This window comes from Ailuropoda melanoleuca, chromosome 12 (assembly GCF_002007445.2).
Source record: "Ailuropoda melanoleuca isolate Jingjing chromosome 12, ASM200744v2, whole genome shotgun sequence".
Classification (NCBI taxonomy): Eukaryota; Metazoa; Chordata; class Mammalia; order Carnivora; family Ursidae; genus Ailuropoda; species Ailuropoda melanoleuca.
Genome location: NC_048229.1, coordinates 72,431,006 through 72,448,081, shown reverse-complemented (window position 1 = coordinate 72,448,081; position 17,076 = coordinate 72,431,006). Strand labels below are relative to the sequence as shown.

At 45.1% G+C, this 17,076-nt stretch overlaps 1 protein-coding gene across 4 annotated transcripts in view; it reads right to left on the bottom strand.

The window, feature by feature from the left end:
* WWOX (WW domain containing oxidoreductase) overlaps positions 1-17,076 on the bottom strand; it is a 1,195,262-nt gene that overhangs the window by 594,939 nt on the left and 583,247 nt on the right. Inside the window, exon 9 of one of the 4 annotated variants that reach the window (XM_034637808.1) lies at positions 3,557-16,849. The exons of the other annotated variants lie outside the window; for them this stretch is intronic. Within the exon in view, the coding sequence (XP_034493699.1) occupies positions 16,796-16,849 (54 nt within the window). The 3' untranslated portion in view covers positions 3,557-16,795. Of the gene's footprint in view, positions 1-3,556; positions 16,850-17,076 lie in introns of those variants that run through there. 4 annotated transcript variants of the gene reach the window in all.

The window sequence follows — 17,076 nt, the reverse complement described above, 5'->3', positions numbered from 1 at the left end:
ACTAGCCATGCCAACAGCTCGATTCCAGACTCCGGTCTCCAAAACTGTGACTTCTCTCTACATTTCTGCTATTTTAAGCCACCCACTTTGTAGTGCCTTGTAACAGCAGCCCTAGGAAACTAAAACACTGCCTTAAGGAATTCTCATGAGGACTCAATCAGTGAATACCTAGCAGGTGTCTAAAGTAGGGCCTGGCACATAAGGAAAAACAGCAAAGTAGTAGTTCATATTGTTATTTTGGATTTACTAATACTTTCTTTCATTATTTTGGTATTAAAAATACTTTCTCTTTCTTTTGGAAAACAAAACAAGACACTAAAACTATAGAGAGAAGTCTAGAGCAGAAATTCTCAACCAGGGATGATTCTGTCCCCACCCAAGGAATATTTGGCAATGTCTACAGAAATTGTGGTTTTTTAGGGCTTGGGAGGCAAGTGGGTGCTGCTGGCCTCCAGCAGGTAGAAGCCTGGAGTGCTATTAAACATCCCACAATGCACAGGAAGCTCTGCACACACAAGAAGTTGTTATCTGACCCAAAAGTCAATAGCGCAATAGTGTAGCTTCCCAAGATGAGAACGGGAACAGTTTGTTGAGCACTACGCAATTCTTCCTAGGAGAGCAGTTACCACCCCCACCACACACACACCCCTTTCCCCCCAAATAAAACTGAGTTCATAATAATAATAAAAAACAACAACAGATCAAGAGCCTATGTGACCCATAGCGGGGGCTCAAGCAGCTCTTTGCCTCACCTCCCAAGCTACGAAAGGCAAAGTGGCCTCCATCTACACTGGGAATCACATGCTAGGAAAACCAGGAAGGGCCTGAAATGTGTCATCAGAGCCTGACTGTACAGTGTGGAGGCCAGGTGCGATGTCGAGGAAGTCCATGCTCCAGCTGCGGCCAGGGTCGTACCTCGACTGAAAAAGCAGAGGCACATCTGGAACCCCCATCTGCTAATGATGCTGTTTTCTTGCTTTGTTGACAGCACCACGCATCCCAGGGGCAGGGAGCCGCCTGGACTGTTTCATGAACAAGCTTGTCCAGGATTGTTCTTGACATGTTGCAAGGCCCTGTGACACAAGGTCCTTTAGAAGCTGGGGGAGAAATACGGGGAAGAAGCCTCAAGTCCTCTGTAGTACAATTTCCTTCCAGCCTGTGGACCCACGGGAGCTGGGAGTATAGAGACCAGAGAGAAACTACTGCACTGACCCAGGTAAGAGATGATGACAACCAGCACGAGAGTGGTGATGGTAGAGATGATGAGCGCGGACAGACATGAGGCAGTAAAACTGACATGACAAGCGATGACAGGACATGTGGGGGTGAGGATGAGGGAGGAGCCAAGATGGTCACCTGGTTTTTGGACTGTGCAATTGGATGAATGGAGGGACCACTCATTTAGCTGGAGAGCACTAGGAGGGCTGCATTATTTCCAGAATTGAATGAGTACATGAACTAACAAGGAAAACTTGCTCATCAAACATCTGCTTCAATCCCCTGATGCTCCAGAGTCTGGAGATGGACCAGGAGCCATGATGATCACAGTGACTCTTCAAATGACTTGTGTCCACATCCCTTCCCCCAGTGTCCTTCTGCTTCCCTGAAATGCATATCAGGTACCCACCAATCTTCACGAGTCAGAGAAACCCATCTGAGGAGCTTGGTTCTTGGCTCTGGAAGGAGTCATGTGTAGGGAGAGCCAGGAAGATACATGGGGACACGCTCTGTGGGTGTGTCATCCAGAGGGGACAGAGAATGGAATGTGTGTTGGAGTAGTGATTACACACCCACAAAGGCCTGATCAGATAGTGTTGATGTGCCATTGAACAATCACGGCGGAGACTGAGGCACAGAGAGGTGATCCTGCATTTACACACACACACACACACACACACACACACACACACACTTGCATTAAGAGAAATGACAGAGCACAACTTTTATTCTCAAGTTGACATAATTTTTCCCGTCCGATCCCACCCTGTAATGAAGCAAACCAAACAGAAGGAAGAATAAACCGCAAACCCCTCTCAAATATGCCTTTGGTATTGAACCAAGATCTAACTCGATGTTATTGGGTGTTTATTTTTTTTTCCGGGCAAACCAAGACATTTCCCTAGGGCTGTACATTTTGGAGTTTAAGATGCACAGAGATAACTGTATTCAAATACAGGGCCGGTGGGACCCTGGAGAAGGAACACACACGGCCCACAGGGTCCACGAAAATCAAGCTCCTATCACCTAAATATAGGCTAACTTCTAAATAAGGCTTCAGATCACAGATTTGTTTACTTTCATTTGGTGATAATTGTTCACAGCAGAACATATCAGAAAATTCTATAATAGGAACCACAGCCAGGAAATAGTAAATAATTAATCACCCTCCCGCCCAGCCTCTTGCATCTCTGTTGATATAAATGACCATATAATTCCAAACCCAATTATCACTACTTAGCCGTTCCATTTTGTAGTTAAAATCCCACAAAATTAAAGTGCATCAATTGTTAATGGTAATAGACCAGACAAGGGATTAAAGATTATTTTAATGTTTATTTCCTGTCAAGAGATCTTTTGGCAGGAAACACCACAGACAAAAGGCTGCACACTCAGATGAGATTCATATATTTAAATCTTCTAACTTCTAAAAACATTATGGATATAATTACTTGTTTAATTTACTTGTTCCCTCAAGATACAGGCTGAGGAGATCAGGCCAACTTTATTATATCAAGTTCTCAGAAAGGAAAGGCATTGCTCTGTAGCACTTTAGAAGCTGTTTTATCTGAAATAATCAAATCCAATTTAGTGCCTGTGTCCCAATGCTGCTTACAGAGAGGAGAGGCAGAGGAGGGAGTGGGAAGAGGCAGAGACGGGGTGCAGCTCTCAGGCCTGCAGCCAGAGGGATGTGTGGCCAAGGCACATTACCGATGCTACCTCGGGTCTCAGTTCCTCGTTTGTAAAATTAGGTCAGTAAGGACCACCATGCAGGCTGGAGAGAAGACTTCCGAAGACCGGGGTAAGCAGGAGAGTGATGCCAGAGAACCCACCGATGCCAAACACACACACAGACATTTGATGCGGCGGTGCTGATTTTTAAGGTGGTGACCCAGATGATCCGTACATACCTAGTCTTTCTACGTTATCATTGAGATAAACAAGTATGCACATGACCACGCACACACACACACCAGAAACACAACTGCAACATCCAGGGGTCTTTGGAACATAATTGAAGAAACATGGGGTCTATTTCCAATAACTGAGACAGGTAAATTCTTGAACAATGTCCAATCAATTTACTTAAGACATGGGTTAAGAAGGGTTAAGAAATTCACAGGCAATAACTAACTAAATAAATAAAACACATATTTATGCCATATATACACATATGCCTATATTGAGGGATGAATGAATGGATGGATGGATGGATGGATAGGTAGGTGTAGACAGACAGACAAAAATAATAATTGCACAACTAAAAATACAATTCAGATCATGGAGAAATCAGAAATCTTAAAAGATCTNAGGTAGGTGTAGACAGAGAGACAAAAATAATAATTGCACAACTAAAAATACAATTCAGATCATGGAGAAATCAGAAATCTTAAAAGATCTCTTTTCCCAAAGTGCTCAGTTTATTGTTTTACCTGCTTGTTTTCTGTCACCTTCATTAGAATATAAAATCCATGAGGGGAGAGGTATCTATTTATTTACTGCTATATTGCTGACATTTGAAATAGAGTCTGGAATAGGTGCTTGACAGACATCATTGGTGTGGACTAACAAAGATGGCAATGATAAGAACAGGACTGCTTTACATCCCATAATTCTCAGTCAGTATATTCACTTTGTTTACCAGTAGGGATCCTGAAAACCAGAGGGGTTGAGATCACAGATCACACACCCAGGTGAAGGGCTGAAGCCAGTTTGAATTCACACTTTCTGAGTCATAATTCTGGACTCATCCCATGTCACCTCTCGGCCCTTTGAGAGTGTCTCTATGTGAGGATGAGGAAAGGCAGTTTGCTCTAAGTAACAAAGAAGTTTACTTAAAAAGAAGTTGATGCAGTAGTTTGGGGGACCTTGAGCAAATCATCTCTGAATTTCTGCTTCTCCATCTGTAAGAGTCTCCGTGGCATGAAGGTTTTACATTTGCACAAATCTCTAGAACGAGTATGGATGTGTGCACCTGCCAGTAAGAGATACATGATTCAAACCTGACTCAAAATGGCTATTGTATGACCACTGGAGGTCTGGAGGTAGACAGGCCACAGGCACAGTGGAATCAGGAGCTCCATAAATGACACAGGTTTTCTCCTCTGTCCCCTTCAGGGTCAGCCTCATTTCAGGCTGGAAGGCCACTCGTGTAAAGAATGCCCGAGCACGTCCAGAGGAAGCAAAAAGTCTACATCTTCCTCATGTACCATAACCTCTGAGAGTCCGGAAACCAGTCCCAGGGCGCTCTCCATTTTCATTTCAGGATTGGGTCACTTGTCTATTTCTAAACCTATCACTGGCAAGGCACATTGGTAAGCAGGATGGCCTTAACCACAGGGGGTAAAAGGACGTTGGGGAGCCACCCCATAACTGGTGCACTTACTGTGCAAAATATATGAGGCAAAATAAATGATAAAATAGGCCTGAGTTCTTATTAAAAAAAAAAAAAAAACAGCGCTCAAACTATAAAATACCCTAACTTAAGCAACCAACAACAGAGAAGTGGTTAAGTACAAGCCATTCATGTGGTGCAATCTTATGAAATCATTAAAGTATTTTTTTCCGAGCAATGTTTAGTGACATGAGAAATTCTTATTTTAAAAATAGACTATATTGATCGATCGATCAATTGATAGATTATGAGCTCAACTTATTTAAAAATAAATGTTATCACTCAGAAGAAAGAAAAGAACACACAAAAAAATATTAGGAGCCATTATCTCAGGGCAGTGGAATTAACAGAACATTTTAATTTTTTTCTGCCTTTGCCTTCTTCCACTATGCATACTATCTACTACCATATTAAAAATATAAAAGTTGAGTTTTCAGAGTAACAAGTGACTCTCGATGGGGTTGGGGGAATCCAATTCAGGTTCCATGCCTGGGTCCAGTCAAATAACTTACTTGGGTCATTTGTTAAGAAAGGTTAAGAAACTCACAGTCTAATAAAAATATATATACATATATGAAAGACGTATCTGCTTTTTTATTACAGAGAAATCAGAATCTGAAAAGAAATTTGGCATCTGTCCCCCCAGCACCCAGTTCTTGAGTGTGATAAATCCCGAGTCCTGGAGCATGGGGTACTCTTGGCTGGGAGCTTCCGTGGTAGCAGCTGTCCAGGTAACACACAGGAAAACCCCAAACAGGTTGAGAAATGGCTGTGCCTGGATCACCAGGGAGCAGAGTGAGTTGCTGAGGGATCTGTGTGATTTATTATGGCTTTCTTCACAGCCCTTTCTAGAGTCCAAGATTGTATTTGGCATTCATGGGACAGAGCTTCCAAACCTGTTTTAAGTAACCCAGAGCCTTGCTCTCCAGCTCCCTTCTGGACATCTGGCTTGTTGTCAGGCCTTAGAGATACTTCCTTTAAAACAGTCTCAGGAGTGCCAATAATACATTCACTGTATACCTGATCTTGGTGCAAAACAACCATTGTAATAACACAATCAATAACAGTGACCATCTCTGTGCCTGGCACTCCACCAGCCATTTCACCTACAGTACATCTGACTCCATCAGGAAACAGCAAACAATACTCCCCATCCGAGAGATGATACAACTAAGGCTCAGGAAGAGTAAAGCTCATCAAGAGTCCAACCAACCACTTTGGTAGAACCGAGATTCATACTCAGCTATGTCTGATTCCAAAGCATGTGCTCTCCGATACTGAAGCGGTTCTCCTTCATGGTTTAGGGCACTGCAACTACACTCCGCAGTGAAGCACTGATGCTTAGCACCTGCACTGGCAGCAGAAGGGCAAGCAGAGGACATGGCCCGGAAAGGGGAGCTGGGTCTCTGGAGGTACATGCAACTGAGCTTCCACAGGAATAGAAGCAACCACTAAGCAGGTAACAGGTAAAGGAAAGAGTTTAGCCCTAACCCTGGGTGAGCATCAAGGATAGATCTGGCATCACCCCAGCCCATCTCTGATACCATTTTAACAATCTGCTCCCACTTCCAGGGACCTGCGTGGCTTCCTGCCTCTAGGGGACTTGTTCTTCTGCCAGAGTAAGACGCTGAATAGCTGCTTGTATTCAACCTGACATCCACAGATATTTAAGAGTCTAATCCAATCCTTGTATCTTTTCCACAGACACAAAGAAACCACAGCTTCCAGCACCTTGGGGCTCTCTTTCTCATCTGCCTTTCCTGTTTCGGCAGGTGGCGGATACACAGTCATGAAATAGGGCAGTTTGAGGATAGTACGATGGTGCTACTTTGGTGCTTACAATATAAGAAACCTTTGTGGGCTCCTGATACCAACCAACCAAGGGATGCCAGGTACCTGGACCTTGGGTGCAGGGCCCAACTTCTTCATGAGTACACCAGCTGAACAGATGTGTAATGGCTTCAACAGCCAAAGGGCTATCAGCTGAACAAAAGAAAAGCCAAATTCCTGTCAGTCCCAAGCTTATGAGAAAATCCATTAAGGAGACTCACATTGTGAGAAGGGTTTAGGCTATATAGCTGACAGCCAAGTCACTTTCTTCTCACTCTTTTTTCATTGGTAGGTGTGCTGTGTAGGCGCATAAACTCTGAAATTTTCTGCCTGCGTTGGGCAGCTAGCTTGCAAAAGCCCACAGTGGAACCTTTGTAGACCAGTTGAGATTTGTGGGACGGGGGAGATGTGGCATAGAAACCCATTCCATAACCTTTCACCAGGCATAAAATTTACTGTGAATGGAATTCCTAAAAGTCCATGTTAGCTTCTGATTTAAAACTATTAAATCTGGTTTCCTGAGAACACCTCCATTATAATAAATACATCACTATGACAACATATGCTAATTGCACAATCTCTAAGACTAGAGTGAACAACCTATACATGAAAAATGCATTTGAATGTGGCTATCCTGGATTCATACCTCCGAGACCTCAGATTTGGGCTGAGTCACTGGCAAATATTAAATATCTCATGGATAGGCTGCCATCGTGGTGGACAGAACCGGTCAGCAGGGCACACGGGAGATAAAACTGGATCTACATTCACTTGGAACGTAGGTGGTCTCTCCAGCTTATGGAATTTAAGGGGGGAAAATTTTCTGTGTATTTACAAACAGGAGTAAGCTCTTCTGAATGACAAAAAGAGTGCTAAGCAGATACACACACCTTTTCATTTTCAAACTACGGCTTGAAGAAATTAGAGATATGTTATGGCCATTATATGTACTAATCTATTAAAAGGAGAAATGAGATGGTTTTTATGCAACTTAGCCAAGCTCTTTTTCTCTTCTTAATCTGGGCTCAGCCTTCCTGTATTTCTTCTTCCTCATGGCTCTTTCCTCCCTCCTCAGACATTTAAGCCAGTCCGCTCCAGCCTCTAGCTGCTGGGAGGGATGCAGGTAAATTACCCAGGACCTGCCCTCCAGGGAATTACAGTGAGGCAGGAGAGGTAGATCAAAACGGTGCCAGGGCCTCAGAGTCACGCAGACAGGAGTTTGGATGCTTCACTGCTGCTGTAGCTTATCACCTTGGGAAACCATAGTCACTTAATTGCTCTGACTGTCCACTACCCAGATCTGGGACATGGGCTGAGAGCACGTTTATGAGGTTCCCCTAAGGATTAAATGAGATGGATGAGTAAACCCACCTTGCACATCGTAGACATTCAACACACAAAATAATCATGAAACAACAGTAACCAATTAAAACAATCAAGGCCAAAAGTAGGCAGATCCCTAAGAGCAGGACAAACGGGAGAGGAAGAGAAACAGAAGTGGGAAAGATCAAGGTCACAGTGTGTGTTGGTACAAGGGGAAGGGCCTTGTGGAAACTGCTAAACCTAGTGCAAAGTTCGAGTAGAAATAAACAATGGGCACCAGATGAGAAGAGACGGAGGCCATGCACTCAGAGTTGGCTGTACCAGGGGAGTCGGCCACCATCACTTGTGCTTGGCAGGGACTCAAAGGCAGGCAGGGGTGAGGGAAAGCTTTCTAGGGAAAAAGAGAAGGTTTCAGGCATGCCCTGATTAGGGCTATTGGCATAGGGAAGCTGGAGGCAGGCTATCCAGAAGCCAGCATCCTAGGTGACTGGTTTCAGGAGCATATTTGGCTTTCTCCGGTTGTTCCTGAGTTGGAAGTGGAGACACGTATTAGAGAAGCTGGTGTTATTGAGCAAGTCCCGTCTGCTGTGGGTTGATCACCGCGGAGGTGTGGTTTGGCTTCCTGGCCTGGTGGCGGCTGCAGAGATTGAGGGTCAGAGTTCCAGGATCAGGCATGGTCTGGCCATTGTCTGTTTGTACAGCCAGGCTCTCATTAGCAAGACCCAAGATCTATGACGAATGACTGCTCACCCCCAGCTGTCCACAAAAACGACTGTGACGACAACTCTTCCCCAGTGCAGTGACTGCAGGAGAGCGGCTGGCTGTAGATGAAGGGAACAATCCCCCATCAGTGCTTCCTGATGACAAGAGCACCACACACTCAGAGGGGGCCGCACAGCCTGGACACCAATCCCCTGTCATTGTGGGCCTTTGTATAGGGATACACATGAATTAGAGAGGAAAAAGGTACTTTGACGTTCTAAAGAAATAACCGTTTTTCATATAACTCCTGGGAGGTGGTGATTTATTCAGTCATCTTTCAACGTAATTCCTGTCTGACTGATTTTCTCCCTGGCTTCATTTTCTCCAAGGTGCCACACACCTGTTCTGGGTGAATAAGAATAGGTATGGTGTACAGATAGGAGGGTTCAAGAAGCCGAATGAACAATGGAAAGGACTAAGCTAAAGTAAATGAAAAAGAAAAGCTCGCAGTTTATAAAAAATGGTAATAATAATAATAATAAATAATCTTCAAAATGATTACTAATGTTGCTTTTTAGAAGAATAGCAATGAAAACGTCTAGCTCCTTAGAATTAGAGAGAAAAAGGGCAGCAATCCCCAAAGGCAGAAATACTAGGTGTGATGTCACTAGCCTTAGCCAACACATTTTTGGCTTGTTTTAGAAACTTCTGCTTTGGGTCTATGGTTCGAGCCTGGTCTGCCACTACCAGTGGGAGACACTGAGTCATCTTCTGGGTTGTTTCGAGGAGTAGGGAGGTGACATTCTAAGGGCTGGTGCTCAGTAAGCACTTAAAAATGGAATGGGGAGGAATATGTCCTCCTTCCTAGGATGGTGGCAAGGAAGGTTAGATAAAATGGAGACTGGGTCTAGCACAGCGCCTGGCACAAAGCAAGCTGGGCTCCATTCTCTTCCCTATACACCCAGAGGTGCTTTGTAAACAATCTCATTGCATACCGAAAAGGAAGCATTATCATATCACCATGTGTTAATTTGTATAATGATGTCAATGTGTAGAAAGACAGAAGAAATTAGGGTAACCAAGCAGTCTCCAAGGTGGGAGGAGAAGTAAGCAAGACTTTGAAGGGCAGCTATGCCACATCCTGTATGTGTGCCTGACCATCAGCATTCACTGACCCTTCCCCAGAGCCCCGATTCCTTTGGGAAACAGTGCTTACTGCAGCGAGACCCGTTTTGGACTTGTAATGCCCAGAACGGTAAGGGTTTAAGCCAGCGAGTTCGTGGTCATTGGTGACAGGAACAACAAGGAACTCCTACAGATGGTCAGCACTGGCCTCTCTGAGGGGTGTTAATGCTGAGTACCAATGGACGAGGAGGACAGAGCCATACCAACGTGGCGAGAAGACCACATGGAAAACCTTTGGATCGGAAAGAGGAGGCTGGCATGTTCTGAGAATAGCACGAAGATCGTCACGGCTGGAAAGTATATTGCTTAGCCTTAAGGTTCAGAGAAGAATTTAAAGCACTTTAAATATTCAGTGCAACCCAACTTTGGGGGGGGGAAACAAAGCACTCTTTAATGATTTCCTTGATTTTAAACTTGTTGAGGGCTAGGACCGAAGCTCATCCATATATTAATAATAACTAGCACAAAGAATTCCACAAAGTGCAATTTTCCTTCGTAATTCCAATTTATATGCCTGTTTAGATTCCTAACATGCATTCCAGATCTTCTGAATGTGTCTTATTCTCATATATTCTGTCCTGCTGCACCCAGCAGTATATTCATGTGCCCAACCCATAACAGGCACTAAATAAATATTTGTTGGATAAATATGCCTGGGGTTTTTGGTTTGAAAATATACCCCCTGATGCTATATATCCCCCTATGACCTGTTCTCCCAAGTCACCCTAGAAATAATTAAAATGTTTTGATGAGTTGGAAGAGGAAGGCAACAGACCCCAGCGCCAGCATTTGGCCACTGTCGCTACCTGTCTGATCAGAAGCTCAGGGAGTGGGGGTACATGGGAGAGGAAGGACTAGTGATTTGTTCATAAACTATTATCAAGATATCAAGTGAGCTAGAGGTCACTAATAATGGCAACTGCCTCATGCTGGGAAGAAAATATTTTTTTTGGAGGGGGGCTGTCCCCCATACCATTTGAGCTGCTGAGCGAGCAAAAAAGCAATATGAATAAACTCTGCGGGCACAGGAAGTCTGGGGCTCCCTTTTAAATCAGTTCCTAGAAGGCGAGAAACCAGTATATCATAGTGAGACAATCATTTATAATGGGACCATTATTAGGAGCCAAGATATAAAAACTATACATGAAACAGCCTTATAAGCAGATTCAGCGTGTGGCTGATTAACCTCCCTGTCCCACCAGAGGCCGGGTGGCTCAGGGGAGTGGTAATGAGATGTGGAAGTCATTCGCCTCGAGGTCACAGGTTTAAAGCTGGACATGTGAGAAGGGGCCTAATTGCTGCTCTTGGGTGACTTGGCAGAGCACAAATGGGCACACGCCACCTTGTGGGCTTGGAGGTGCAGAGACCTGGGTTCGAGTCCCTGCACTGCCCCTGAACTGGCTGCGGGCTCACAGATGCTCCCGCAGCCTGGCCTCTCCCATGTACACAGTTTTGTTAAGGCTGATTCCTTTCTTTTCTTTCTTTCTTTCTTTTTTTCTTTTTAAAGATAAATTGGAGTATGCTTGGCACATGTAAGTATTTGATAAACGGTAACTACTGCTATTTCCTTTTCTAAGAATACATGTTTTCTTGTGTGTTCTTGGGCATCCAAAGGGCTAGAAGTAGCTCTGAATATTACAAACTCCACTGCTGCTGGTTTTTCTTGGGTCTGGATAGCTGCAAAGTAGCTTTTCTGCCTTTTCCAGTGAACAAAGCAGAGGCCCTTATCTTGTGATATCTAGTTTGGGTCACAAGGGGCAGGGATGGTAGCAGCACTAATTAGTCACCAAGAGCCTACTATGGATCAGGCACAGTTTTAAACATTTTGCCTCTATTCCCTATATTTATCCTTGCAGAATCCCTGTGGGGTAGGTACTAGTACTAGTATTGCTGACATAAGTGGTAATCCCATGGTTTTACACCTCATACAATGAAAGACATTATGTACCCCCAGACAACAGGATTCCAGGATTTGGTTAACTATTCAACTATGTCCCAAACATCAAGGGCTGGGCAGAATCAGGAAACGTGCTTTCCCGGCATCTGTGATGACTATGCTTCACGCCCAGGGTTGCTTACCAATGCACCTAGATGTGGAATCAGTCCCAGCAGGAGCAAAAGTAATAGTGGTCCAAGTGGGAACTCTCCACGGACCCACAGCAGCTGTCTTAGCTGGCAGAAGCCCATGGCGAAAACATGAGGCTTGTTTGCCACACACAGCTTCTCCATCAGGTGGGTCCCGATAGCAGGAACATTCTAGAAACAAGTGAGGTGAGAACTGTTGGCCCGAGCAGCACTAAATTTGACCTGGTGCACACAGGTGGCACTCGACAAAGTTGACAGATGCCACTGAGGCTAAAATGAAAGCAGGAAGCCCAGAGGGCAAGGAGCAATGTAGTGGGACTGTGAGCAAAAAAGGTAATGTGAAGTGACAGAAAGATGAGGTTGGAAACCCGAGCCTTGGGTTCAAACCCCACCTCTGACCTCTCCCCATCTTCTCTTTGCTCATACCTCTGACCCACTGCCCCCTCCCTACTCCTCTCCTTATCCTCAAAATAAGGGCAAATGCCTTTCTGACAATAGGGGAGAAGAGTCCTTTGCAAATATCCCTTGATTAGGAATTCTGATGGGGGTATACACCAAAGGGCCTCAAGTTTGAGTTTTTGTTAAATGGAGGGAATTGCACATTATTTGGGGGGACAGGAGGTCTCCTACACAGGTATGCCACACCTAATTTAATACAGTACTTAAGTGTTAACTCTCCAATAAATCGCTTGTTGTTTTTCCTCACCCGCCCCCCAACCCTGCACTTTCCAAGGACCTGAGCTCTTGATGAAAAGGGAGGAATAATCCTTTCTTTGGTGTCTGCCATCAAGATCTATTTGGTAACCCACTCCTCTAATGCCGCCTGTGCAGAGAAATAATTTCAGCTCCCCGTTAATTTGAGCATTGAACTGAAATTCTGCAGCTGCTTGCTGCCAAGCCTGAAAGCAGAAATTAATTTCAATGACCCAGGCGAGTGGAGGGGAGCTCTGTCAGGTAATTAGTCTTCGTCTTTTGCTACTCAGGGTCTATCACTGTGCTAATCCATACATAAACCCAGGCTTTCCCCGAGTCGCTGGCAATCTGCGGGGCCGTTTAACTACCTCTTGCTTAGGTTCGCGGAGAGCCTGGGCATCTGCAGGGAAATGGATGATGGCTCCCTTTCATGTTTCCCTTCCTTCTACCTATTTAGGGCCCACCGAATTAATGCGGCTGATTTACATGTTCCTTTCCTGTTTGATCCAGTCTGCTGTTGATTAAGTGGAGCTTGGGCTGGGAGAGGGGAGGGGGAAGGGTTCCCATTCCTGCAGCGTTCTGACTTGCCAGTTTATTAATGAAAGAGGCACCAATATTGATAGCCCGGATGCGACAAGTGCCACAATTACGGGGTATGTCCTTCCAGGCACCTAATTAAAAAGGAGCCTTTTCAGCCCTGGAGGGGGTTGTATTGTCCTATTTGCATTCGAGTCTGTCCTGGGTTGGGGGCTCCTTTGCCTTTTCCTTTAGGAAAATTTCCTGGGGGAACCCGAGACCCTAGACGGGAAAAAAATAAACGCAGGTATGGAAAATTTTGTTTTCAGAGGGGTCATTTCAAAATCCAAGGAAAAGAATGATTTCTGGAGAAGGCACCTGTTTACAAAATACAGCCTGCCTTCCTTCATCCTTGTCCCACACCTCTCCTGGCTTCATGTCTTTCACACTTCCAACCCTGAAGGAGCTGGGTAGGATAGTTCAACACATCAAATAGTAGCTATCGTAATTTTTCAAGCACCTAGGAAAGGACTTTGCGTCCCCTAGCAAAGGTCAGCGCTGGAGCAAGTCCATGGGCGGCTTTCTGCCATTCCATTTCACAGATGAGAAAACTAGTGTTCAGCTCAGGGAAGGCCCACAGATGGTGGTTCTTTCTGCCTTGAAGGCTTCCATTCCTTCCACTCCATGCACGTAACAGTCAAGGGCCCCTGTGGACAGTCTGCAGGCTGGGATTCCAGCCCAGAGCAGCTAGCCTTGTGGGCACTCTGCTATTTCCAGAGACCTCAGAAAGCTGGACTTTTTCATGAATTCCTCCTAAATGGTGTTCAATCACCCATTTGCGAATAAAGCTTGCATTAATGTGTGACATCAGAGACTCTACCTGCCTTCTTAGAATCAAGAGCTATTTTTTTAACCTTATTTACTTATTTATTTATTTTGAACACCTCATTGAAATAAAAATGACACAGCTTTGCTTGCAGGCTTTGCCCTGTGACTCTCCTGTGTGGGTGGTCGCAGGCCCTGAAACTGCTCCAGCACAATGTCAGATCTAAAATGGAAACAAAAGTGGCACCCAAAGGCTGTCCTCCTTGTCTCTCCAGGGTTGACATCAGATCCTTGCTCTCCCTTTTTAGCAGGTCTGGTCCTCACGCAGGCCAGTTGCAGAGAAATCAAGCAGGTGCATCCTGAGTCTGGGGGCCTCTCCCCAGTCCCACCTTTCCTGCAGAGTCCTCTTGGACCAACCCTGGGTTATTCCCAAGTCAGAAAGGAACCAGTTACATGACCTAGGACACCTGATCACGTACAGAAGTATCTTGGGTGTCTTCAGCACCCAAGGAAACCAAACTACACAGGCTTATAGTTCTTTTTCTCCTTTATGTTATTGCCCAAAATAGAACAATGGTGACTGAGCACTGGACAGCAAGCCCATCTTTCCACTTCAGTTTTCCTATCTCTAAAGTGGTCTCCATATACCTTTATACCTCTCTCATTGCCTGTTGGGAGATTATAAAAAGGAAAGCAGGTCTGACACTTAGTAGGCCTGCAGGACATCAGGCTCCCACTACCAGCTCCCCAGACATCTTAATTCTCTTGCTTTAGACTCATACTGTTCAAGTTTTATTCTTCAAGGTTTTTTGTTTCGTTGTTTTGTTTTGTTTTACATGCCTAAGACTAAAGTTTGGAAATGGGGGGAAAAAACAAACAAACAAACCTGAATCTTCACAGGAGCTATAACTGTGAAATCTCCTAAACATTTCTCATTTTAGGATGAATTCCTAGAAAAGACAACTCTCCCTCCCAAAGGAGAAAGAGAAAGAAGGAGGGAGAGAAGGCCACTTGACAAGCAGAACCGTAAAGCTCTAAGGCTCTAATGTATTTTTTTGAAATCAGAAGTGCTCTCTCCTGCCTCTGACCCCGTTCTGTCCCCTCCAGCCTGCTGCTGGAGGCACTGAGGAGAAGCCCGAAACATCAGTCTGGTGTCAAGTAGCACTGCCATCCACAGTCTATGAGAGTCAATTGCAATTAACAAGGCCATTCAGAAAAGGCAGGTACAGGCCAGACAAAGGGAGCACGGCCAGATCTTATCAGAACCCAAGGCTGGCAGGTCAGGCCTTTCCAATGCTGTTTGCACAGGGGAAAAAAAAGAAAAAAAGAAAAAAAAAAAAGGTGGTGGAAAAAGAGCTGGGCAGGGGAAGGAAAGCTGAACCAGGGAGGAGGGGGAGGCACCAGGAGTGAGAAGAGCCAGCCAACTGAGGAGAGAGGTTTAAAAATGGAATGGCAGACTCTGAGTCCACTCCTGGGGTTCAGATCCTGACTCTGCCTGGGCGACGTAGGACACTGAGACAAGTCACCCCTCCAAACCTTGGCTGGCTTCTCTGTAAAATGAGATGGGTACAGTCATAGTATTCTCTGTTTTGTTTAGTCTTGTTTAATTGTCCCGTGAAATAATGTTTGCCAAGTGCTGTGGGTCATGCCTGGTACGAGACTGCTATTCTAGGAGCTACACTTCACGGGGGCAAGGAGATACGGAGATGCAAGAGAGAAGCGGCTTCTTGATGCATGCACGCATCCCAGAGGGGAAATCCAACAGCGCAGAGACAGGGCACCAGGTTGAAAGGGCCTCCCTGTCCACTGATGGAACCGGGCATGGACACCTTTCCTCCTCTCGAGAAAGGAAAAATCAGTCTTCCACCTAGTGAGCAGTGCACAGATGATGACGCCAACCACAAGGTCCCCAGGAAACTCCTACACGATGGGAGACGGGCCCGCACGTGCAGTAGGCCCTGGGCCAGGAGAACATTATTCAGGTCACAGGTGCCCTCCCCATGGATCCATTATCACATCTCCCACCACCCCCACATCCAAGGTGCTCAAATTTCTTTCAAACAGAAGAGACGGAGCACCTACTATGTATTTAGTACTGTGCCATTTACCAACGGGCTCCCAGAAGAACAAACTCTATCACCCCTCTCCTTTTTTTCTTTATTCTGAGAATGACACCCAGGACTGAGGAAGTGCAACATGGTAGAAAGTTCCAGAAAAATCTGATTTCAAAGGCCAGGTGGGCTGCTGATAAGTAACATGGCCGTGGACCATTTGCTTAAACTGTTACAAACCTCGTCCATCACACGGGGGCAGGAATACTTATCACGGGATTACTGCGAGCAGACAGAGAAAATGTCAGAGGTGGGGGAGTGTTCAATGCATCTTATTTGTTTTTTATCACTGCAGGTTCCTTGAGGTGCTCTAGATGGACAGGTGCCGGCAGCCTGACCATCAGCTTCTCTCACATGGGCACGTGCCCCTGTCTGGAACTGGGCAGACAGGGGAATGAGTCCAAACCACACCAGCCTCTTTAGTGAGATAAGGAGCTCTCTCCGATGCACAGGTCCTGAGAATGGTCTTATGAATTCTTTAAGTGATCAAGCTCATGCTGGCCCAGTGAAGAAGTTATCTGAAAGGACCTGCCAAATTAACTGGAGGTTGAATACTTCTTGATCCTCTTCCAGAAACAAACGCACAGCTCCAGGGAAGGTGGGGAGACTCCTCTCTATTTTTACTTCCCTAGCTAAGCTGCCTATTTTTGTTCGCACGCCTTGGTAATTGGGCGCTTACCTTTCAGATCTTCTTAGAATTTCAGAAACTGGAGGCTGAAAAATCCATTAATTTAAATTTTTAAAAGTTCCCAAGGAGCGAGAAAAAAGGGGGTCATTACTAGTAAGCAAGAGGACTGAGTATGGTGGGGGAGGAAAGCAGTCACTCGATTTTCTATCAGAAAAAAAATAACACACAGCAAAACCTCATTAAGTCAGTATCGGTTTATTCAAAAGAGCTTATCATTTGCAGCAACTATTCCCCAATCAACTGGATGCCTCTATTGTAATCTTCTTTAATGCGGAGAGCCTGAAAATTAAATATATTAATATATCAGAGAGGCCAGCCTTGGTTTATTGGGTGGCATGGGACATTTTGCGGCGACGCCTCCAAAGTGTCCAGCAAAGCAATCCGTGCATAGTAGGGATTCAGTACTGCTTAGCTTCCTCTCCCTGCATTTTGCACTATCAAAGCTTTCATCTGGTCTATAATATGTCCAGTCCTTATCAATAATAACATGTTTCCATTTTAATATA